Raw genomic sequence first — 26248 nt, forward strand, 5'->3', positions numbered from 1 at the left:
GGCTGTAATCACAGCTAGCAGGGGAAGAGTAGTGCACACTAAGTGTGCATGACGATTTGGCTGGCCGCCTTAAGCGACCAAACCATTATGTGAACTTAGGTTTCTCCAACCCAGCTGTGTTGCACAGCCATGTTAGAGAAACAGCACAGACTCCCAGGCACTGTCTGAGGCGGCAAACCATGCTGCCCAGACCAATAGCGGCACTGCTCTCATGCTATTGAGAAAAGCGCCAGGATTGGGTGGGGAGCCTGTGCTGGTGTCCAAGGGACTGCTGGGACACCATCAAGGGAGAAGAGGAACACAAAGGCGGCCGGCAGCCTTGGAACAGGTATGTTTATTTTTTATTAAAATTATTTCCTTAATCCCCCTCCTAATGCCCCCCCCCCCCCACACTTTAGTTTTCCAGCAGCCGTCACTGGTGGTATATGGGCCCACCCCGGATATATCCACATTTGTGGCTAAAATCAGTGACCCATCAACCGAAAAAAGAAACGGTTAGTACCCGCATTTATTTAGATGTCGCTTCAAATCATTGAAAGACCTGGGTCAATTTTCAGGGGAGAGTGAAAAGGACACTCAGTTTGTTGTGCTTGGTTGGTAGAATGTGAGTTTATAATTTTGTCTGTGGGAAAAATGAATTTTATTGTGGACGATGAGTGTATAGGGTCACCCATTTTGTCAGATCTATTGGCAAGAAACGTATCCCATCAAAAATGCATTTCCAACAGATGTGAAACGTGCACTTTATATGGGACAGTTAATTATCTGCACGAGTTTAGATTAAATGAATGGAAGGGAAATGAATATCAACTGAACCGGGTACAATCAAAGCCTTGTTTTGAGCAAAACGTATTTGGCATGGTCAAGTAAAGGATGCTGGTTTCTTCTTTAGCCACGACATACACAACCCTTTTTACTATATGGTGACCCTTTTGCACTAAACAAATCATGGAGCCTTGCTGAATGCCCTCGTGCTTTATGGTTTACCTTGTCATCCGGGTACACGTGCCATATGGAGACAGTCTTCACGTCAGCATCGCTGTTGATCGAGAGGTAGGATGGCTGGTAAATCTTTGTTGGTTCCAAAATTAAAACCTGCGAGACAGAAGGAAACTCACATTTACAAATGAAATAAGTTCCTGATGAATGAGCTGGATGGTCAGTCCGGAAGACTGATCCCAGCAAAGGCACAGCAACAGATGAGTGGAAACAACCGAAAGAAGGCAATGTGTGTTGACTGGTCCCTGTGTGACCTTGCTCATTTTTGATTGTGGAGTTGGAGTTACTCTAAAATGGTGCTAAACTAAGCAGTTTCTTGACCCAAACTTGAGTTTCGTGTGTGACGCTCAGAGGTATCAATCAGATGTTTAACACAGTGCCTACAAGTTCCGCGTTGTGTGTTTCATATACAGGACCTGTGTGTTCCCATCAAAAATATAAATTTTCAGAGCACAGTTACAGGTAAATAGGTGAAAAAGGAAATTATTTTTAACTCCTAGATCAATATTTGTAATAGACACTTTATCCCCCTGAGCTGTACTAGACAATGGTTGCCATACTCCCTAGGGAAAATCTGACCAAGGATTTACTGTCTATCCCTATAGATACCAAGATGCTGTTCAACCACATGTATTTCTGGGACATCAACAGACAACGTTTATCAGAGAAAAGATGCCTGGGTGTGAACCCTTAGTAAGTCTACCTTTCACTTGGGCTATCACCCTCGACAACTTATTATCAGGGCCTGGTAAGTAAGACTGAAAATTGGTCAAGCACATTTAATTAGCGGCCAGCAGCCAGTTGCGTGAGCAACTGGTTCGCATTGGTGAGTATCTTTAAATGAGATGTGTTTGCTACATTGGCTCATACCAGTTGGGCAATAGCTAGTCAGGTACTCCGATACTACCTGTACGAAGATGGGTTGGCCGGACTTGGATACCTCTTAGGCGTAATGCTAAATAGTGCAGCGCAGCTTCCTTAGAAAAAAGACAGCATTGCAGGCGACAGAGCCATCACTGAACCGAGAATGGTAATGGAGGAGCGTTATCACAGGTGGGATTTATAATCCATGTGCCCTCTCGATAGACACTGTACTATGTACAGCTGTGACTGACATGGTTCAAAGGTCCTTTACCAACAAAAGAAATGAAATTGTGGTGACCATATGGCACCACACGAGGTGGCTCCTCTTCATTTGTTTTATTTTTTCTAAACTGGGGGTTTGTAATAAGAAGGCAACACATTCAAGGGAATGGCTCCATAGAACAAGCATTGGCATAGCCAATAGGTCTTGCCTTTGGGACCTTATAAGTGTTTAGCCAGAGATATTGACTTTGACTATGTAAAGTTATAATAAAGAAGTGTCAGAAGCATTTTTGACCACTTCTGTAAAGATTAAGATTGGACAAAGTGATAGGTCTTGTTTTAAATTCTGAAGCCGTGTTTATCTTCTTTTATGCCAAAATTGTTATGGTTTTAATTAACTAAACAATAAAAATGTACCTTACCTTACCTCATACTGAGGTACACCTTTGGGGGTTCCCAGAAATATGATCCAGCCAACTCTTCCCCCCCTCACCCTCACCCCTCCGCCCAATGGATTGTTGTCCATTTTTCCAGCTTCTTGTGCTGACTGGATAATAGGTGAAGGCTTCCTAATTCTGTTATTCTGCAGGTAGGCGCTTAATTCTCAAAGCACTATCGTTAGGGATGTCAAGCATGTTGTCGTCATGGCACTTTAAGGGACTACATGATGATTAATTCTCTGAATTATATCTTGCTGCCATTTTTCGTTCATATTTGCATGAATGTAATTTTTTAACATAAGAACAACATCACTAAAATTGTAATTTTCCAAGAAACATCTGTAAGAAAAGATGGGTGGGTGAGCAGAGGACACACAGAGGGATGCACTAACTGTACCATTGTTTTCGAATTTAATGTATATTTTCAGCATACTTTGTTTGATTTCAGCTCTTGTTCAGCGCTATGGTGCCCGTGCAGACATGGTATGCGCTATACCATACTGCAAAAATGAACAGATAAACACATTTTATTGTATATAAAATTAATACCCGGGGGTTTCTCTGCGCTACAGAAAACACAGACCCAGTGACTGCTCATAAATTACCCCACTAGCAACCGGGTATTCGGTCTTTTCTGACAGATGCGTTCAACCGCAGTGGTCGAAGTGGGCGGAAACGGCAGGGCACGGCGTGCCCCTACTTCTTTAATTCTATAGCTTCTGTTCCCCTACTTTTTTATTTTGAACATGCGTCCCGGGACGTCAGAAATATCCACTGCCTTAGAGAAGGCTTGGCATTAGTGGCTGTTCGGGGACGGGCGGGGAGCAGGGAAGGAAAAGGTCTCCGTCTCTTGCTTCCTGCCCAGACGAGACAAGGACAGTGTCCGCTTCTGCTCTGCCGCTGGCAGCTGCCCCCCCCCCACCCTCGTTCTTACTCCTATTCCCTCTGTCTGTCTAACTCCTCCTCACTTACCGAAAACCATGACTCAAGAAATGGTTCTCACCCTCTTTCTTTCTGTCGTTCATTTGTTCGCCTGTGAAATTGATGCAAAAAAGAAAACTTTTGCTGGAAATGCCATTTTTACATTTTTCTATTCCAAAGTGCAGCCTCGGAAATAAAAGGTTCATAATATGAAAAATCAATAAAAAAACAAGACGGAGTGTTCTTAAAGTGGCCAGATTGGTTTTATTCAAACCCCACAAACATTAGCGTCACTTTACTGAGTTTGCCAGTGAAGCGCTGTTTTCCCGCGGTGGAGAAGTGCGCCAAACTTGGAGGTACTGCGATACCTGTTTGATGGGTGGAATGGAAAACAAAATGTGTACGGCGGCTTTGTGTTCACGAATTGGGGGGCATATTATCAAGGACAGCGTTAAAATTATCGCCGGTTTAGCGGCAGAAAACTGCCGCTAAAGCGGTGATAATGGGCTTGATATTATGCCCTAGAGAATTCCAATAGAAGCCCAGGTTCACACCAGAAAATGGGCTTCTATTGGAATTCTCAAGGGCATATTATCAAGCCCATTATTGCAGCTTTAGCCGCAGTTTTCTGCTGCTAAACCGGCGATAATTTTTAACGCCGTCCTTGATAATATGGCCCGTGGTCTTTTTAAACCATACTGCTTACGTCTTGTGAGCATATAAGCAGTGGACATTGAAATGGGTCCTTTCTGGGCCCTGTAGTGTTCAGGCAAAAATACTCGTTGATTTCTGCATAAATGTAAAAGCGTTAAGTTCACAATGTTGTTTCTGCTTACATTTCACATGCTTTATTTAATCTTTCATTCCCTATGAGTGTTTGCTTTTTCCAGGATGTTGTTACTTTTTCCTTTAGGCAGCATATTGCTCTTGCCGAGTGCGCAATTTGAATTGAGTCGCATCTGGTTGTTTATAGCAGGTCAAATTGGATTGTAGTTGAAGACAGTGTGAATTTCTCTCAGTGGGGCAGTATAGTGTTCAGTGAGGGAGTGGATGTAGCACTGGGGGCAGAGCTGCCGAATTTAGAATTAGGGAACCAGGTTCAGCCTTCATGAACAGTCCCCAAGACCACTCTCCTGAGGGAGCACATAGCCATGTTAGACCTTAGAAGGCCCCGCAAAACCGGAAAAGCCCTGGTGTCTTCAATCCATACTCAAGTTCACCTCCAGTCTTGTGGGCAGGCCTACGAAGTAGCAGACCCTAGAGCAACCGTGACTGTCACTGAGGTCACAGGACCCCTGAGAAGAGCTGGCTCAAGGGTGGTGCGACCGGTGTGACTGCAACGGATGCTGACTTTGAGTGGGGGCGTTGTAAATTATGGTTTTAAAAGCACATGCTGCCTCCTTCCTGGCCTACAGCAATTTTGTGCAATAATAAAAATGTCATGATAACTCCGGTGAATAAACTTCTTCCTAGAGAGAGATCGAAGTTTTGTCTAGTGGAAGTTTTGACTCAGGGAAAGATAGCGCAGAGGGTTAATGTGCCTGCTGCAAAGAAAATGTACCATGCCCATCACAAAGTGCACATATTGTAAATAGGTCAGTGGGTTACTGCTTTTGTCAGTAAGATCCTTTTGTTACTTGCAGTTTATAAGTTAAAATCCTAACAAAGAACAGTGAGCTATTAACTTTCATCTAAGAGCTGCATACAAACTGCAAGGTATAAACTAGAGCTTTATAGTTTTTTCCCTAAGCCTTTGATTAGCCTAATGTTGCAAAAAGTGTTCATTTGGATAGAAATCAATAATGATTATTAAAGAGAACCCCCAATCATGGTATTAAGTTTTAAATTCTGAATTTGTGTTTCTCCAGATCAATCACTATTAAACTATACTGCCTACTAATATGGTTGTCATGTGACTCCTACATCTTGTAGTCCTTTGTCTTATGTAACATTTCCTGTACAGTGATTTACACACGTAAAATTGATTGTCGCTGTGTATATCGCTGACGACAGAAACTCCATGGCTTGGAAACAAATGACTTGTGCTTCAATTTTTAAGCATATTTGGGACATTCTGTGATTAGAAACATATCCCTCTTTGTGAATTTATTTATATGTCAATAACTCATATTAATCGTTAAATAATCATGTGTATCCATTGGTTGAATTACATAACATAATAAGCTGTAACTGGTCAGTGAAATGCCAAACAAATACTAAAGATTGGGATGTTTCGCCAATCCTGGCCACACCTCTATCTCCGCCCACTGACCCCATTATTCCCGCCCTCTGATTCTCCGCCCACAGTTCTCCTACTATTTTCCCCCCACTTCGACCACTGGTTCAACCAATGAAATAAGTTTAATGTGCATTAATAGTATTAGCACACAGCGCGGAGCTGCTGGTTCTATATGGTGGAAGTGAGGCAGCAACTCCCTATCAAGACTGAGAATTACACGAATAAGGAGGAAAACAGGGAGCCCGCCAATGGCAAAATGATAGTTTAAATGAAGCAGCAAAAATCCTTCCGCGTTACCGAGCAAGCTGTGGGGAGGACGGAGCTCGAGACTGACAGTAGTGTAATATATTCAGAACAAACTAACTGAAACCTGTGAAACCACTTCCATGAAATATTTCTTGATTTAAGGAACGTTTCCCCGCTCCCCGTCACTCGCTCCCTCCATCTCCCGGTACACGACGGCTTTACAGCCGGAACAGATGGCGCGGCTTTATTCACCACCAGGGCTTTAAGTGGGATGAAAAAACTAGGGGGTCTTTCAAAGGGGCGTGGCCAATGTAATTAAGGGCGTGGCTTAAAAACACCCAAGCTAAAAATCTGTGCTCAGCATATTGTGCCACCAACTGGTATTTTGCGGTTTCTGTCATTGCATCTAGATATACGATACAACAAGTAACATCATACCTACAACAAGTCAGGACTATTGGCTTTGTCAATGGTTGTTAGTTGCATAAGATAAATAAGCAGCAACTATGGCTTGTATATAATATTGAAAAGGCTTCCACTTAAAGCCCTGATGACACCACCACAATGTTGCTGCTCCTGAGTTTCAAAAACGAGAAGGGAAATCCAGAGAGAAAATAACTCTCTTTAAAGGATTTTCCTTTCTCTGTAACGCTCGGGAAAAAAAACGGACCGCATGTGCCAGGTCACAAAACAGAGCCTGACAGAGACCAGTTTCGAGGCCCCCTTTAAAAAACTGCCGGTGCTCAGACCCGGTAAGATCCGGCCCACTTAAAGCCCTGTTCACCACTCAATATTTAAAGCTCCTCTTAGCCCTTCTCCAAAGTCATTGCTGTTTTACGGCGGGTTTGCTCGTCACATCCGCCTGTGCAATACATTTTACTTTTAAAAACCTCACCTTCCACATCTGGGAGGCATGTCCACGCCCCAGAGGCACATTGTTTAAGGGATGTTACATTTCAGGCATGTCCGGAATCACACCGTTTATGTTGGAGGCACGCCTCTTATTTGGAAATATATCTACCTTCATTAATTAGGGGTAGTAAGTTGAGTCAATGCATGTCAGTAAGTTTTACATTGCGATCCACGCAGCGTATGGCATATATATACGTTGCTAATTCACAGCTTGTGTCCTAATCTTACATATAGGTTTAATGTATGCATTGGGAAGTGTGCATTATTAAACTATATCATTTACCTTGCAGTGAGGACTCACGCGGTGTGTGCTGTTGTGGTGCACTGGTGAGTTACATGCTTTCCTGACCATATAGCGCCTCCCTGTACGTGCATTGTAGCGCATTGGTATTCCCGGACCACTTCCTGACCCCTTCCAGCTACTCCTTTCTCAGTATTGCATTACACATGTTCCTTACCGTAGACTACATGTGTGTAAGCATGCTTGGTGTACTTTACATCTACACCGAGACGCAGGCACTGTATTGTGCATCGAGTCGAGTGTTGGCAATTTACTCCTTCCTTGCTAACCATACCTTGTACTTGTATAATGCACACAATAACCACATTAAATGAGTAATTAAGGCTTTTGGAGTGTGTAATATCCCATGTATGTGATTTACACTTTTCTCCTAGTCTTAAATGTTTATAATGTCCTAATGTTCAAACTATATATGCATTTGCCTATATGCAGTCGATGACATCACTTTCTTTCGTACTTTACACCTGCTTTCCTAATCAAACAAACCATTGTGCAATGAATGCATCATGTAAATTACACATGCATTAGGGCTTATGCGGTGCAAACTTCAAAGCTTTTTCTACTGGAAGAATTGTCTCACTCCGGGTTAAATGGGATGTAATTAAAGAACAATTATTCATAAACATTCCTCGGGAATCAGCTATAAACATTCAGGAGTAAATCTCTTGTAAGATAGGAGTAAGCCACAAATAGTCATAGAAAACAATTGATGAATAAGAGCAAAACTGTGGAGTATTTTATTTATTTTATTGTCTGCAGTTCCTCCTAAAATAGTTTTCATATACATTGCACATTATAGCACTTTTACACCAGTTACACCAGATCCATATTGGTGCAAGGTAGTTGTGCTAAGTGTCAGAGGTTAGACACTGAATACCTGTGATTGCCCCAAATGTTACTTTTGTGTGAGCGCAAATCTAGTCAGAACTGGACTTCTCCTTACCCTTGCAGAACTGTTCACCTTTACAAATACACCCTCATTTTACATCAGTGCAATGTAAGCTCGCATTGAACACATTACACACACGTAGAATGTGTATGTTGTGTGCCTGTGAATGACTATGAGCAAAGTGTGCTTCACGCAGGACAAACTTTCAGGCGGAGTCTGAATTATGCTTAGTGAATAGAAGGGTTTACTCCAACAGCTTCTCGAATCTCAGACACTTTCAGAATGTAAGGAAAGAAAATGGAAGGAATGCCATCACACCCCACACACCTCCTGGCCACTTTGCTGCCCTCTTGCAGCCTATCGCCCACCAGAACCAATTAACGAGGCCCAGGTCTGTAGGTATGCGAGTTCTTAATCTGAAATACCCCCAACTTTTTTGTTGAAGGGGAGGCGTTGGTACTGACATTACAAGGAAAAACTCAGGATTGTGTCATAATCTAATAACTCCGTCATATCGGTCGGAACTGAAACACAAACAGATATCTCTCAAACATGTTCAACAATCATGGGGACATGGTGCCTTGTTTGGACCTATTCAGTATGATGTAAGTAACATCTCAGAGAGAAACGAGCTAACAATACAGCTCATGATGTGATGAACATAAACAAATGAGAAATATCCGCCAAATAGAAACTGCAGTAGCATAAACACACCTTCGTGCTGCCCGCTATCAAAAATATCGCCCCAAAATCGAGGGACAGACGTAAGTGGCATGGACGTTTTTACCAAACAACACCCATTTTCTTGCCTGAGATTCAAAAAAGTTTGTGAACAACACACAAAGTTGTAGTGCTATTTCTTTTTAAGGATGCCCCTTTTTGCACTGTGGGCTATTTTACACCGTATTAAGCATTCATAAGGGAAGTGCTCTTTTTTTCCTCTGTATCATTCTATGTTGAGCACATTTTGGCAGCAGCAAAAATCTGTGCTTAGAATGCGTTTTGATTTATGCTTCTTTAGAAGAAATAAAGCCAGATAGCGCTTCACCTACAAATCTGCCATCTAGTTCTAAATAGTCCTTTGGGGGAGAATAGCCGCTGCTTGAACAAGCACGAAAGTGAAAGCTCATTAGAAAACAGATGGCCCCTGCGCGCACCGCTGCTCGCTCCCGCAAGGGGGATGCCCCCACATGCAGGAGTGTGTGGAAAAGAGCAGACCAATTTCTAAAGGTCATCTCCTAGAGCGGCACATGCGCGCTGCCTAGGCGAGACCTAAAAAGCTGCCATGCAGTCAGAAAATAAGAATGCAAACAAAACAATAAATGTGTATGTGTAGCAAACAAAATCAAACGTAGATAGGGCTTCATCTTTCACATGTGTGTACACACACACACACATATATATATATATATATATATATAAATGCATGATTGGTAACTGCCCAACTGCTAGATATGGAAGAAATTGCTTGTTTAAGTAGACCACACAGTGGAAAACCAAATTTAAAAAAACACTTACTGGGAAGCGAACTACAGCAACATCGGTCTTTGTGGACTCGACAAGGAAGTCCATCCAGAAGTCCACAAGTTCCTGTTTTGCAACATACTGTTCAGGGATTTGCTTCTTAAAATGTTGATGCATCAAAATGACCTCCACGGTAGATTTGATGTACCTAGAACGAACCAGTGATATATAGTGCATGATGATTGAAGAATTAAACAAAACAGTTTATAGAACTTTTAGGCTCATATATGGATATCTAAAAGAACTTGATGACTGTACCCGGCTGTACCACTTCAATAGGTGCTTATAAGAGAAGGGTATCTACAAGCACACCAGCTTTCTGATTCCAGCTTACCGCAGTCTCAGCAGTAAGAGACAATAAGACAGAGAAAATCACTCAATGTGCTATCACCCACAGAGCAACAAAGACAACTTCCTAATTCCAGCAGTGAATCCAGAAACCGCGGCACTACCTTTCACATGAACAAATGTGTTCGACTAGTCGCGTAGGATAAGTTATTATGTGGTCCAAGCCTTGCGGGCAGCATCATATCCATTGAGTGCTTACCAAAGAAAAGGAAGCTCTTTGGATCAGGTCGGGAGCACAGTGCTGTCACTCACCTTGATCAGGGCCGCACACTGCAAACAAAGCTGAGAAGCACTACACAAGTAATAGTACCTCATCACTGTGATGATCTAGAAGAAGCAACAATTTGCTGCAAAGCTTATGGTCACAGCTTTAAAGTAGGAACAGCAGCATCGACAACATACTGGGGCCAGGGAGCTGGACTTGCAGTGGATCATCGGGGATTTCCTTTACCCATGGCTTGTTCACTTAGGATACAGGAAATGGTGAAGATGGCTAGACGGACAGAGGTGTCCATGGCTGAGTTATGCAGTCAACATGTCCGCATTGGCATCTCAAATACTTCAATCATTATTTAAGTAACTAGAATTAGCAAAATCTGCGTTATCTGTTGAGGCTTAACCCGGATTTCATTAGAACGACTCGACCCACTGTACAGAATTTTGAATTATACTCGTTCCACTACATGACTATTAAAATGAGGAAATAACAGACCCGCTTCCTATATTAATCCTCAGCCATCTCCTAGATAGCGGAATCAATCAATAGGATTGATATCAGGGCGGCCCTGACAAATGATGCATTCCCACTTCAAGCACAGCTAGAAATGGTTTTGCTACTTGGTTTTGCTACTTACTGGGTGCAATTAAGGATGGATATATGGTTCCGACTATCCAATAGTAGTTGATGACGGAACATCGCTTAGCAATTTGGATAGTGGGCAGCTGCAATATGTAGCTTGAGGCCTAGTGGGAGTTCATTCATGCTTTTATTTTGACAGAATGACCGCTTAACTGCTAATTTATGGCATTTTTAATTTAGAAACTTCATAGTTTCTGGATCTCTTGGCTTGTCGAAGACATAGTGCTATTAACTAATCGCCCTTCTGCATTCATTCACTTCGCTATGCTGTCAAGTTAACATGTTGTTGGATTTACAGCTTTTAAACTTTCTAAAAGATACAATAATAATACTGTGCGTTTGCCACATGTAGCTACTATGAAATATTTTGCTGTGTATTCCGGTAAAGCTCACCGCTTACAATGTAAACTTCATCTTCTAACTCAGCACAGGGGACCCTACTCCCAGCTTCCACAGTGGTGTAGCCCCAGATGCTGTATCATTATGAGATTTTCTTTCTATGAAGCTGCTGGTCAACACACACAGAAATCGCCCAAATATTACCAACCACTCCCCCCACACAAAAACCCACAGCTATTGTGAGTGACAATGCTTGTTGGGAGTGTGGCAGGCAAGGAGCTTGATCTCCTCTCCACACTTCCTGGGCCCATGTGGTAGAAAGTGTAGGAGGAAGGCCTTAGTACACAAGCGACGAAAGAGCCAATATGGCTAGCGTTTATGCAGCGTGTTCTGACGCCGGTGGAACAGAGAGGCCATATACAGCGCACACAGAACTGCCGGACAACATGGTGACAGACAAACTCACACATAGGCCAACATAGGCATGCTCTCAGAGCCAACTGACATACAAGCACGCAAGCACAGAGACAGACAGGCACCTGTACACAGAGACAAACAGGTATTCAAGCACGCAGGCAGAGGGACCAATGGAGAGGTCAGGCACCCATTGACTTCAGTGTACTGAAGCACTCGACCAACAGTTACACCGGTATGCATACATCCCGGGGAACATGAATGCACCCAGGCAGAGAGCAAGAGAAATACACCCATCCAGACACAGAGACCAACAGACTTCAATGCCCCTGCGCATACCGACAAACAGGAACAGGCAAATATGCACACAGACACAACAAATTTACAAATATGCATGCAATACCAGACACCATACATATATACACGTACAGATATACAGCTTGTTGGCCTGGAGGAAGAAGAACAGACAACTATTGCTAAAGAGATGTACGCTTTAGGCGGAGGTGAAAGGAGAGTGTACATCCTTATCATTATTGGCCTCTCACTGCAACAATTATCTCTAGCAATTGATGGAAGACTTCACTACTTAAATTTTCATGCCCAGCTACTCCCTTGATCTTTGGAATTATTTGCCTTAAGTAACATAGTGCAGTCTGTATGCACAATGACTTCCTTTCCTGATTGGCATAATCATACAAGAAGCCGTACTTCAGTCCCTACATGCCCACATTGCCATCAATCTGACTGGTATGAAGATACCACTGTGGTGCAGGTAGATGAACTGCTTCAACAATGTTCACTTCAGCAGATTTAATTTTTCAATAAATGATATACTAAGAGGCCATTATGAGTGCCCCTGATTTTCAAGTGGTAATCGCATGTCCCCTGACGCATCTGATACCAGGGGTCCTGATAACTCTTTGGGGAGAGGAGGGTACAAGAATTACTGGGCATTACAGGTCATCGCCCCAGGTTCCTCTAAGAAATGAGAATTGACAGGACAAACCAGTAATTCAGTCCAATTTCCCCAGGTTGTTCCTCATTCTCCTCCAGAGTTTAACCCAGATTTCAGTTTCTTTAGGAGCAGCTAAAAAGCTTGGGTGAAACGAGAAGGGCCTGTAGAATTCTCATGGGTTTCATAATTACCATAGGCCCGGTAGCTCAGATTGAATTGTTAACCATTCAATGTGTTTTTGTTTTGCTGGTTTTTGGTGGGATTCAAGTAGCTTCTTATAATTTTTACTACTGCGTAGATGAAATGCACACGACAAAGGAATTCTTGTAGCCTACTGGCTTCACAAACATTTCCATTCGTCATATTTGCCTTCATCTAAAGCCATGGATCTTTCTATGTAATTGCAAGGATGGCTTCGTAAGAAGAGGCTCAGAGGCAGTGGGTGACCGCCTTACCTGATTGCGAAGGAACCACATACTGACAGCTGGAACATCATCAGCGCCTCATCAATAGACAGGGTGGAGGGGCTGGGCCCATTGTAACATCTTGTTCTTATGAGTATCTTTTTCCCTGCTTGGGCATTGCTACGGGAGATGGGCGGCTCAGCCACAGTGTCAGGATTCCACCAGCTCCAGTATCTCTTATGCCCTTACCTGCAGACACGGCCTTAGGCATCATTACAAGATCAGCTGAGGTCATGTCTTTATGGCGGCCTCACCTGGGACTGAGCATGAAGGGCAACTAGGAACTGGATGTAATTCTGCCAACGAGCCTATTTGTTTGGTGGTCTGATGACCTCACAGGATCTAACCAGAAACAAGGGAAACATCCTAACGTGTAGGTGGGAGATCCGATGATGCACTATCATAATTCCACCTTATTTCAGATTAGCATCCTCGGTTGATGAACACATTGAAGGAAAGGGTTATAGGAAGGCTCTTGCTTTTCAACCAACTTGATGTCTCTTGGCTAGACGTGTGTTCACGGGCAGACTGCTGTCAAGAGCCTTCAAGACCAACCGTTTTTTCTAATAAGGATATCTCCTTGGAAACATAACCTTCAGTGTGGTGGAGACATGTTGTGGAGATGGAATAGTCTTTTAAATTTAAGTCCCATTTCATTTTTTTGGGGTTCTTCTTTCCTTTATGGTTCTTTTTGAAGGTTTGTGGCGTGATGTTTAGTGGGGTTGGTGCATGGTTGATGATCTGCTAGGCTTTCCATGTTCAGTTCAGCAAGCTCTTTCCACCAGTGGGAAATCGACTTTTTTCTATAAAACGCTCTTTCCAAGATCTTCCAATTCAATGATTAGTGATACTGAATTGCCTTCTGATAGAGTAAAACAGAGGTGCATGTGTGACATTGTACCCAATGAATGTATAACCCAAGTCTCTTCGAGAGAATCAGTGGATGCTGAATATGGTCAAATATCTTTTTCTAGAGGCTCTACTCCAGGCAACCGATGGATGACCGATTAAATGAGATGCCCCAGACTTCTGTAAACTAGCACAAGATGCCAACTATTTTTGCCAGGTCAGCTGAACGGATGATCCAGGGATCTACATTGCCATGTTCTATGGTAAACTGAACCATGCCCTTTGCAGCACACTTAGCCTTAGTTAGCACTACTTTGCTGTGGTTTTTCATCGAGAGTGAATTCTTTATTGTTACTTCTAGCCATCTAAAGGTACTTGTTGCCTTTAGTGTCTGTTTGCTCATACGAAACGTACTGTAAAGCTTCTCATTTGCTCTCGTTCCCCTGGTCATTACTTTTGATTTTGGTGGGTTAACCTGCAAGTTGTTTGTGACACAGTAGCTTTCCATTGCTGATAGCTGGGACTGCACAGCACTTTGCATTCTCGCAAGGCATTTGGTGTAATGGATACATGGTTTAGTTGATTTCTGAGATATCCCGCAAGGCTGTTAATATTGCATTGTACATGCTGTTTGTGTTTAGACTGAACAGCAGAGAGACCACGGTGCAGCCTTGTTTCACTCCTCTGCACTGAGCAATCTGCTTCTTGTGCCTTCGATGCCTGATGATGGGTCTGAGGAGTGTTTGAGGGACGTCCATACTATCCATTTTGGAATTTGGACCAAAGACATTGCCTGTTTAACAGGTCAAAGGCTTGTGGAAAAACAAGGAAGGCTGCAAACAGGGGCAGATGTCTCTTGGTGGAGGATCTGTAGATGACCTAGTGAAGGATGAAGATCTCGTCTGCTGTGGACAGCCCCCCTGTGAACCTTCCTGCATGGGATTCCGAATGCGATTCTCGTTAACTCCAAATGACTGATGCTCCAAGCTAAGTGCAGTGAAATTATTTTTCTTTCATGCTAAGATGCTGGGATCGTGGATCTTGCCTTTCTTGTAGATTAATACTTTTAAGCTCGTTTTCAAAGATTCCTGATACAAGCGTTGTTGCAGAAAAATGCAAAGACCTTTGAAGGGAGCTGCGAAGTGCTGAATTGTTAAGGAATGTACCATGCTCAAAATAAAATTTTATGAGCTGTGCTGTGAAGAGTACAGTGGGACAATCATGGTTACCATGGTAAAGTCAAAATGTGATGAGGGCCGCAGTTTCTAATTTTTAGTTTTAAGATAGCTGCACATCTGGTTGTGAGAGCACACATTAAAGAGGAGTTTGTCTTGTAGGTGCTCTTCTCAATATGGCTGTGGCTATGTGCGAGGAATGTTTCCAGGTGAGAATTAGGCTTGTTCTAGTTGAAGGGCAAAGGAAGGAAGTGGCAGTAGGCCACCTGGCTTTGAAAAATGCGACACTTGCTCTCCAGCTTGTATAATGTACGTTTCTGGGCCTACCTCCTTCAACGGAGGACCCTCTCAGGGTGTGTGGGTCTACCAAGTGGACCCTCTCAGGGTGTATGGGTCGACACCATGAACACTGTCTGGCAGCATTGGTTTTTCCCATTTTCTGACGATATCACCCTCTGCTAAAATAAGCTCTTTATTCATTAGGGATTTTTGGTATCTAGTCAGATCTATGGTCTTATCGTTTAAGTCTGCATTTTGGGCTCCACTTATCATTTGCTTTAAGTCCCCACAGTCACTTGCCTAATAGATTTAATAAGACAACACTGCAATAACGTAAGCCAAATGTGTCCATGGCCACACACCCCTCACATACTCAAATGCATGCATCTGTTCCCTGGAGTAGCACACCCTGTGTAGAATCTTGAGCTGGATTAGCCTGAAACTAGTCTAGAACAAAACTTTTCGGGTGGGGTCGACGACTTAAGGCCTCCACCATATGTCAACTTCTATTGTGCAGACATCCCGATCCCATCTGTTTCTCAATTTGATCAGGTCCTTGCATGTACTATTAATTATGGTCCTATAAGTCATGCATATCACCCTTGGGTTTACAGTGTGTCCAGCAGCCTGTTTCCTAACAGCGAGTCTTCTGTCACGTGCAGGCTTTTCAATAACATTTTCAGTTAAAAGACTTGGTGTGCCAGAGAAATACATTTTGCTCAATATCTCAATCCGCTCCATCTCCTGCTTAACCCTAAAAAAACAGTTGTACTGATGAAGTGACTATTGCACAAATGAACCCCAAACAGTTGTGGTCAGTTTGACCACTAACCAAAGGACACCTGGACAGCGGACACGTCCTGTGGATAATGGCTACACTGTTGGATACAAGACGAAGGTGCAGCACATGGTGCAAGCAACAAGAAAGAGTCTACAAAGAGGAGAACGCAGAAAAAGTTGCAAGTAGGGGTAAAGCAGACACAATTATAAATTGAAGCAGAAGGAAAATGTGTTGGCAAGTTAAAGAGCAGTACAATCACACCACTACACATCAAACTGGAAGCGGGTATTTGGGCAGAAGTATCGGCTTATTGAACCTAGTCAAATTAGCATGTGTCGCCCCTGCTGCTTCACAAGTGCACAGAATAATAAACCGCTCTGGGCACGTTAGCAAGAAGCAGACGGGATTTTTCACTGTTTTTATTCTCCGGCGGATGTGAGCTTTGGTGTGTGATGGCTCCAGAGAGTTGCGACCTCTCTTCTGATAATGAATCGTAACTCCAGTGTCCTGCAGGAGACTAGATGATGCAACAGCTCTTGTTCAACACGTCTTATCTCTTTGGCCAGATACCAAAGCACTTTGCAGACACAGTGCCTTGTTATCGCCCACTTTGAATATGTCTACATCCTGGCGACCGCAGAGGAATTCAACGGTGACCACAGAACATTCCAGAAGAGTGAACATAAGGCTTTCAGTGCTGCAGAGGCAGCAGTGGAGTGGAGTGGAGTAATATGCAACAGAGAGCGGGCAGAGGTGGGAATTCAACTTTTCAAAAATTATGCAAAGTTCGAACATCATTTCTCCTCGAGCCTGGTTACCACCAATTAGTCTACATACAAGACCTTTAAGAAACGCACAGCCGTGAGATGATTCGCACAGTCTGTGGACGATGTAAGAAGGTTGTGGTATGTCACATCCTGTTAAGGTATTACGATTGTTTAATGGAAAAAAATCAAACAAACTTCTGTGTCATTGGTAGTTCATTAAACTTGCCGAACTTGACTTAATTGGGAATGCTGGTGCTGGACTGTGGAGTGTTAACTACAGTGATGCCCATGGGACTAAGAAATGCAGCTATTTCAGAGGTCGATGAAGAAGGCGAAAAACACAACGGTTGGACGGCAGGAAAGCACATGAGAAATAAATAAAATGGAAAGCACATTGCACACAGATAGGGAGTGAAAAACATGGAAAATGCAGGAACTGCACTGAGGTGCCAGTGAGACATGGAAAGGGTTCAGTAAGGGAGAGTGACTTTTATTCACCCTCAGTCGGACGTCTAAGCCACTGGGAGTTTTCTTCTTAGGAACATGGACGACAAAATACCCCGTACCTCAGCCTTCATGGATATGCTACTACGCAGGTTCTGTGCATTCACAACATGGCCACGAGACTGGCAAGTGAGCTAAATTTTTACTAATTGTCAGAAGCCAATTGGTCCATGTGCTGGCTCACACTGAAGCAAATGGTGCTTTTTTTTTAGGATGATGGGCTTTGTTCACTTTACTTACTACAAAAACTGGCCAATTTTTTGACAAATCCCTCTTTAGGCTACAGAGAGCAGTCTTCTTGGTTCTGCTTCAAATCACAAGTTACAAGCCCGCTTGTCAATTATTTAAGCTTAATTTTGGAATTATATTCGGAATTAACTATGCTTTACGAATATCACAGGCAATTTTTCAGAGCTTTACTCACATTCTCTTTTAATTGTGTTAGTTATTTGGTTGGTTCTTTGTCTATGGTCAGGTCATGCTTGTTTTCTTAGGGTCATGCGTGATTTTAAAGTGGCTCCTAGAGCAATGACACCTTAGTGCGATAGTGTGCTTTAGAAGTGAACGAACAAAATAAATACAGCAGTTTCTGAAAAGACTGAACAGACACCCACCTCTAAATGACCAGGTATTACCCTACAGAGTAGTTCCTTGGATGCTCACCTCCACATTTTATTTATTTTGCTTTGTCTTGGATGGACTGGTTGGACAGGTCATGACTTGCCTAAACTAAAGTAACCCAAAGGAATCCAGCGAAATCTAAGGGTCTAGAGCCTACTGCCATGCCTGATTCAGTGTTTTTAGTCCCCTATATGTTAAATTCTTTCTTAGCTGAAAATAATGTTTCTTTTGTTTCCAAGTTATGATTTAAAGACAATTTTACATTCCTATTGCCATGCGTTTAAAGTGTCCCTCAGTGAAATCAACAAATTACAAAAAAAAGGCTAATTCATGAAAGAAACAGATATGCTTGAACAACGTATTTCCAACATTGTGTGCCAACAATGTACATCAGTAACAATCTTGTGTCCACAAGGTTTGCAGGCATGGAGCATGTCTTGCTACTCACCAGGCGGGGGCTTTCAGCTTGAAGAGTTTTTCTGATGCTTGGATCACTTTCATGTGGTCGTTGGCGAGGACACTGGCTCCGAGGAAGAATCCAACGTCCCAGTAACGCTGAATGTTTTCTAAGTTCCCATTTTTACCAAGCAGGCTACTGAGCTTCACTCCTGTGCCATGAAATAAAGATAAACATTGAGTCCAGCCACAAAAAGAACCAATCCAGAACTAAAAACTCAATAGGAAACGTGATTCTCAGAGACTACAAAAGCAGGTATCTAACCCTTCTTTCGATGTGCACTTTTTAAAAATAATTATTTTAATTTAAGTTTTTTTATACTGTACAATACTAGTTAGTCTGTTCATCGTAAACAACAACATGAAATATCAAAACGCGCCTCTCCCACCCACTCCCCCAAATCCCAACAGCAGCCTTGGATGCACACTTCTATGAAAAAGTGGCTTGTAAACAGGTTAAAACACTGAGTAAAACAACTACATAAAAGATCAGAGCAGAAAGTGAAAAAAAAGTGTATGGGAGAACTAACGCCAATACTCTCCAACTGCACAAGAAGGAAAGCACAAGAAAAAGGACTGTTTAGGAGCTGCTAGTATCAAGAACATCGAGGAGACGAAGAGAAGGCTAGACTCTACAAAGAGGCTACATGAGACAAGGCATTTTTTTTAAGAAGTGGAAGGAATGTGTTATTCTAAGTTGATGAATCATATCAGTAATGTTAAATTGGGGGAAGGAGGGATTAGAAAAGAAGTGGCACCTGGCCATCAAGCCACATTGGAGATGTGAAGTGTGTGGGAAGATTGACAAAGACGAGGGGAAGATGCGAATCAGCCCTTTATTCATGCAGGGCAACTTTCAGGATTTGATTAAATGGAGGAAAACCCTTGTCTTGCTACTTTCTTAGATCCATGTGTGCTCTATTACTATGCAGAACACCTCTACTGTCTTATCTTATGAATATTAATGGGTGTATGCCCTATAACGAGGTCTTGCAAGTATGGGAGCTAAGATTTAAAATGTTAAAATTAAAAAGGTGATCGGGTGTCGATGTTTGACAATCTGAAGGAGGTGCCAACACCTGAAGAGTCCTATGTCCCTTTGAAAATGCGGTACCTGTAGTGGATGTGTCGGTGGTCACAGTGGGACATCCAACTCAGGTCAGTTACCGAGTAAAGGGAGCGCCAGGTACTGGGTCTCAAAGCACAGGTTCAAATGAGGGTCCGAGAGAGTCAGTCCTTGTAGGTAACGAGGGTCATGCGGAGAGGGAAGTGTTGATCCAGCTGTGACCACCACAGAGGTAAATATTGTGGGAGTTAGCGGAAGGGCAATATAAATGTTAGGAGGAGGTCAAAGAGGCGAAAAGCACTGGGAATGGTGAGCCAGCCTGGCCGTGCATTCCAGTGAAACCTCATCTAGAGAACTTTGTCAGCTCTGGAGGCCACATCTGAAGGATAAAGACAGTTCTTACTAAAACTGTTCTTGGTTTGTGACAAAGGCCCAATGAGGAAATGCTAAATAATGCCATATACAGAGCCAGTGGTGTAAGAAGTGTGCGTTCGAGATGCTAGACATTCTCTTCTGGCAATGGTGGGTGAAGAGAGAATATACCTGGACACTGAACCTATCAACCTGTCTTTCAGTGACTGAGGACAAGTTATATTCTTGACTGAAAAGTGAATTCTGGCCCTTTTGCCACAGTTGGCACCCCATGTATTTTAACTGTATTTAGGCTTCATGCAGATAAGAGGGTGTCTAGTGGTATACCATGTGAGCTGCAGAGTAGGAACATTTCCGTATATTACTTGAAGGCACAGTTCCTGAATTCAATAAACTTGATAGCAATGAGAGATATAAGGTGAGGTGCTCACTGTCTTAATAGGCAGAAAGCAATGATAGTGGTGCTACCTGTTCACAAACACACACAACCATTAATAGCAGCACAGGGAAGTACAGAAACAGGTTACCCTCTATTCAAGGGCTGAGGCCTATATGAGCTACCATGGTAGCCCCTGAAGTCCTATAGCTTCACTGTGTACATCCAAGGCTGAAGCTGTATATGAGAGGGGTCATATTTGTTCTGTTCCTCCTGGGACACAATAGTTTCTATGTCAAACCACTAAGTGCAAATGTACACATGCATATCATGTGTGGGTTGGATTTACACAAATACACAAAGCCCTCACTCACAAAGCTATCTACAACTAATATCCTGAAGCTGTCCGTTGATCACAAAAGTTAGATATGGTCTCATAATGACCAACGTGCTCTCAGGTGGAGCGAAGGCCATGCCTTGATTTGTAGCCACAACACCACCAATGAATCCGAAATTTGGTTGAATTAAGAGAAGATGTTATTTAATAGAGGCGAGAGCCCTGACTTTTGAAGAGGATACAGAGTGATCACCTACCTGAAAAACTGTCTGGAATTCAATGTTCCATCCTCGACTAACATACACTCTGAAGTAAGAAAAGAATTGTAATTACAGGGAGGAAAAATAGAATAAAATACAGACTGTCTTGAAGATCCCATGCGCCAGTTTGAGACAAAGTAGTTTGTCCTATTCCGATTGACACTTCTCAGTACAAACCTAACGGAGGGATGTCAAGATGATTGGCTGGGCAACGCCAGCCCTCTTTCAAACTCAAGGCCACATCTAAGTGATTTGCTGCACTAAATTCAGACCAGCACCAATAGGTGGCGTTTCCTGAACAGATCCAGGGTGGGGCATGCGAATCCTGTGTTTTTTATCATAGGATGAAATGGTCAAAGCAAAACCTCTGGTCTTATGACCAATCCGGTACTATATTGTGTTTTCCATATGTGTTTCTTAAGCACTCATCCAGAGAATAGGTGGGGTAGAGCAGGCATCTGAAAAGGGTAAATGCGCACTTGCTTGCCTAAGACTGACATCCAGGAGTCATGGATAAGAGGGCTTGGCAGTGAAGGAAAGGGAGTACTATACTCCCAACGGTGATATAATGGGTCCTAACGTTGAGTTGTGAAAAACGTCAAGCTATTCGGGAAATCACACAACTTACAAGATAGACGGAGGGAAGTCTTTTGGACATTACATAGTTTTCTTCTGGTGTTTGTGTACTGTGAGCCTGAAACATATGATTAGCCTGGGACTGGGCTCCACTATCCAAGGCTTTGAGTGTGACTGGCCACAAAGCCTTGGATGTCATCGTACCGTGCTCATTTAAGAGGTCATCTCAAGTGGCTGGGAAGAGCCCACTGTCATTAAACTCAAAGTCAAGAGCCTTTAACGTATGGCCATACTAAGAACTGATCATTCCAGCCAAAGCTGCGTCTTTACTGCGACAATAACGACGTTCACCGGGTGATCTCATTCATCACGGGACACCTACTTGTATTCAGCAGGTGACCATCCTCCCACTCCAGACAAGAACTGGATGTCCTCTGTGATCTCTCTGAGAAGTGCAAACAAGGCCCACTTCTGTGCACAACTCTGCTATGTCAAGGCAACCTGCATGCTTAACTGGGCAAAGATACTCAAGGAAAGCTCTCTGGAAAAGAAGCTTGTGACAGAAAACATGGTCTAAGAGGCCATATGCAAGACCCAGGTAAGTAACACACTTGATTGCTTACTTAACCTACACGGTGGTGGGGCATGATCTGGGAAGCTTAGAGGATATTATTTGGGAAGCGGTATTAATGCTCTCCAGAGAGGTAGGCATATGAGACTGCCTGCATCTCAGTCAACTGAAGAAATTCCATACAGCATATTATTTTAAAAAAAGCAGACTGTATGAGATGCGGCAAGTAATGCAGTGTTAGGGAATGCCCTTTCCACACATATGGTATGGGAATGTTGCACCATTCAAACATTCTGGATTAAAGTAAACGAAAAACCTACTGAAGTCCTGGGAGCGGAACTGGCCCGGATGCCACAATTCAAGACTCTAGGCATTCCCAAAGATGTGGATATGAAAAGTAAACATGACGATGGCGAAAAGGAACATAAGGGAGTGGGGACATAAACAGTCTCCAAACTGGGTGAAAAGGTGTGAAGGCATGCATCGATGCATCGGGAGGAAATGGTGTTGTATGAAGGGAGATGGTGCCTTCCAAAATTTCAGATAAACTGGGAATCCTGCAGAGAACATTTTGGGAGATGGGTTAGCGAATGCTGCCCATAGTTAGGGCATTACCTGGGGAAGAAACAACCTTCAAATGTGGAGCCACAGGATGTACAACACTATATAGATTGCATTTTATTCTATTTTGTATTTAATACATCCAAATGGTACCTATTTTCACAACTTATTTGATAAATATGTGGCTACAAGGTATCCCTATGCCACGCTGTATAATTAAACAGTAAATTACTTTTAAAAATTTTCTTCGTTTATATTCTCTACGCAAAAAATAACTATTTTTAAAACGCGTTATTTTTCAAACCTATACACTTTCTTTGTAATGAAAAAATGGAAGCCTCTTCACTATTAGAAGACGGAGGAAAAAGTGCAAAGAAAGGCAGAGGTGGTCTCTTGGTGGATCTCTGCTACCCGAGTGGTTAGGTTTGCATGGCATCTGGGTGGTGGATCAACCGCCTACGCAACTCCCAAGCAATAAGGTTTGCGGCAGGACCACCAGCTCCCGCAAAACAGGACATTATGAGTAGTAAAAAAGACTAATATATGTGGCATTTGTGTAGAGAAAACCTAGCCAAAAGGCATTTGAGCACAAGGCACCGCCTAGGGGCAAAGGTACAGTCCAAAACGTGACTGGAGGGGAGAATGAATTTTGGGACTGGACTGGTACTTTGCCATAATAAGGTGTTGCTAGCCAGCTGATGCCACATCTAGATAGACAATTGAATAGCAGAGAAAATCTTCCAGGTCCACAGAAGATAACACTGGAAAGCTCTGAGGGGTTGACTTTCCAAGTATATTGTGCTTCCTTATTTATCGCTGTACAAATGACATAAAAGCTAATCACGCCTACCTGGTCTGGGGCACGAAAAAAGGGAAACCATTTTAGGAAATAAGATATGGGCAGGCGATCGCCTTGAAGGCATCTCCATTTGCAGGCAAAAATATGTAGGCAACTTGGAGAACTTTTTCAGGAGTTTCACTGCAGTCGGGCCACTGGTCTCAAAATGTGACACAGAGCCTTTTTAAGCCCCAGGACTATTAAACCTAAAACTGATCAACAAGTACACGTCTTTATCATTTGACCCTTTGGGCATCAGAGTTGAACAATCCAAGACTCGGTGAGGTGATGTGGGATTAGAGGTTTGGAACTCAATAAAACATCCAATATCAAATGACAAATCACTGTCCAGCCAATACTTCATTTTTAAAAATAAACTTATGTTAATGTAGACGCACAATAGAATTACTGTACATAATCATCAAGGGGCATCTCAAGCAACATATTGATTGGAATTCAAAAACAAGCATTTGCAATGCAATAGGTCTTGCATTACTGATAGTTTGAGGTATTGGCGTTGCAAATAATGTAATGCCAATAGCTCATACTTTAAGTAAAGCGAGACCTAGTGCATTGCAAATGCTTGCGTAGTGAGCCAGGAACCGCTCAGTGCAGTACCGCAAGCTGCTCCCAGAGGTCCCTAGTGAGCAAGGCACCGGCACTGCATGTCTAGATGCAGTACCGCAAGCTGCTCCTAGAGGTCCCTAGTGAGCATCATAAACTACCCAAGCGAAACAGTACACAGATGCTTGAAATATGTGCAATTATATGCTTAAAGTCGTACGGTCGTGGTGACATCAATGGACAGCTGACGATCCACTATAACAAAACAAGCGCGCCCGTGTTCAGGTAAAAGAAAAGAACGTCCACAATTATCCCATCTGAGGCGGCCATGCTGCTTACATTTTTAAAAAGCATGGTGAGAGACAGAGCAAGTGTGTCCTGCCTGCAACAGCAGGCAGAAGAAAGCCAATTAAGAAAATAGTGCTCCCAGGCTCTAATTAAAGAATACGTGTAACAGCTGCAGTAAAAGGGCCAGTCCTCATGGGAGGTTCCAAATGAAGACAAGGTGGTGCTAAGGAGGGACCAATAGGCCTATTAACCAATCAGAGGCCAGAATTTATGAAGAACAATGAAACAAGCCAATGACAAATATGGGTGGAGAGTGGACGGGGCTACAAGTACATACTGCAATACAGCATACCTCGCAGAGCAGAGAATGCGTGCGGACTCTAGGCTCGACCTAACAGGAATAAACCGGACAGTCTAAACTCTTCACATTGAACAAGCCTATGAGGTTATGCTCATTGCCCTGTGGTCCTTCGAGGGGAAACACTGAGGAATTGTCCATTGGGTAATGCGTGAGGCCAGTTCACCATTCCATCCCAAGAGTTACTGTTTAGACAGCCAGACTTTTGGGGTCCCAATACCTTACTGACCTTGCTTATAATTTACAACGGCTAGGACTGCAGTTCAGTGTTGGTTGACAGTCTCACTGCAAATGGTATTGTACGCCTTGCAAAGCCCACCGAGTGATACGCACCTCCTTCTCCCCAGCCCAGCCAATGTTGGTTACAGTCAGGGTAGAACATGTAAGCTTACGCTTCCTCAGCTCAGCATAGCAGCACCAAACCCAGCAACAGGCGGCTGAGTGGCATTCACGCTGCTGGTAGCCCTATGAGCCTTGCTCCTCAAGCTGTTCCTTGGGGCCAGACAAGAACCTCCCACCCAATTAAAGCTAGCAGCCACGCCAATGGAAATGGCGAGCCAGGCGACGTCTAATGTCCTATTCTGTGAACAGGGACTGCTATCCTTCTGGGCACAGCTGAGACCAGTTAAACTACAGACTGCAGTTGTAAGTTGATGACTGCCTCTTGATTCAATATTCAGCTTTGAGAACAGTCTAAGCAGTTCTACCTCTCTTGCTAAATCCACTCAGACTTGTCAAATCATGGTGTTTGATACCAGGTTCTAGTAGGAAGGTGGGGAGGAGCTAGGAGTCTCCTGTCAGGAGAGATCCCAAACAAGGGTATTAAAGAAAGGGAGGCTGGCCCCCTTAACTACCTATTAACCTGAGGTGGATGGGGGGGGGGGTGCCATTACAGTGAACAATGTCCCAGGAAAGGGCATTGGGATGTCTCTAAACTTCAAAAGGACCCTCAGTATTCTCTAATCCGCACCCAAAAGCCTGACCCACTACAATGTATACCTGGAAAGTCATTAAGAAGCTTTGAGATTCATATATGCTGTCTGGAAGTTCTCTGCAACCTTCTATCATAGGTACCACTTGGATGTAGTAAATACAAAATGGATTCCAGAGTGACTATGGCCACATGTGCCACTCACACTCCACACTGATCTTCTACATAAGTAGAGAAATACACACAAATCAATTGTGTATATGGATGGGTGAGGGCCTAGCACCAGGGTACTCGTAAGCCACTTTAAATATGCGGGAGAGGCCTGTGGTGTTCTCTTCTAAGTCAGATAAGGTAAAAACATCTGCCTTGCCACTCCAATCTGTCCCCACAGTCTCTCCCCTACAGCTTTGTGTACTGACAGCAGTCATGGTCTTTTTACGGAGGGAGTGCATGGTATGTTTTGCCATATCACAGAGCCCATCTCTGGCTGCCAACCTGTGACTCAAATGCCTCCATTATGCATGCATGATTGTTGTGTGTACTGAGGTGGGCGGCCAAAAAACACTACAGCTTGCTATTATGAACACGATGTAGTGTGGAGTATGCTGTCACAAGCTATAGATGGGACCTTTCTGTGCCTCAACAGTTGTAAAGCCTTTTGTACCACTAGAGTTTGCAGACGTTTATCTCTAGGTTCAAAATACTCATGCATTTAGAGACATTGAGGATGATTTCAAGATGGGCGAGAATGTACAATCGATCACTTACCTAGATTCCCTCTT

The 26248-nt window shown here is 43.2% G+C and overlaps 1 protein-coding gene across 2 annotated transcripts in view; it reads right to left on the minus strand.

Moving 5' to 3' along the window:
- The window catches only part of MAP3K5 (mitogen-activated protein kinase kinase kinase 5), an 816933-nt gene that overhangs the window by 240323 nt on the left and 550362 nt on the right, over nucleotides 1–26248 (minus strand). For both annotated transcript variants that reach the window (XR_014963045.1, XM_085611527.1), the window contains exons 9-11: nucleotides 18361–18520; nucleotides 9552–9705; nucleotides 988–1095 (exon numbers count right to left, since the gene is read on the minus strand). Coding sequence is in view for 1 of the 2 variants with exons in the window: in XM_085611527.1 (XP_085467653.1) it covers nucleotides 988–1095; nucleotides 9552–9705; nucleotides 18361–18520 (422 nt within the window). In the remaining variant the exon portion in view is untranslated. The remainder of the gene's footprint in view (nucleotides 1–987; nucleotides 1096–9551; nucleotides 9706–18360; nucleotides 18521–26248) is intronic.

This window comes from Triturus cristatus, chromosome 6, assembly GCF_964204655.1.
Source record: "Triturus cristatus chromosome 6, aTriCri1.1, whole genome shotgun sequence".
Classification (NCBI taxonomy): domain Eukaryota; kingdom Metazoa; phylum Chordata; class Amphibia; order Caudata; family Salamandridae; genus Triturus; species Triturus cristatus.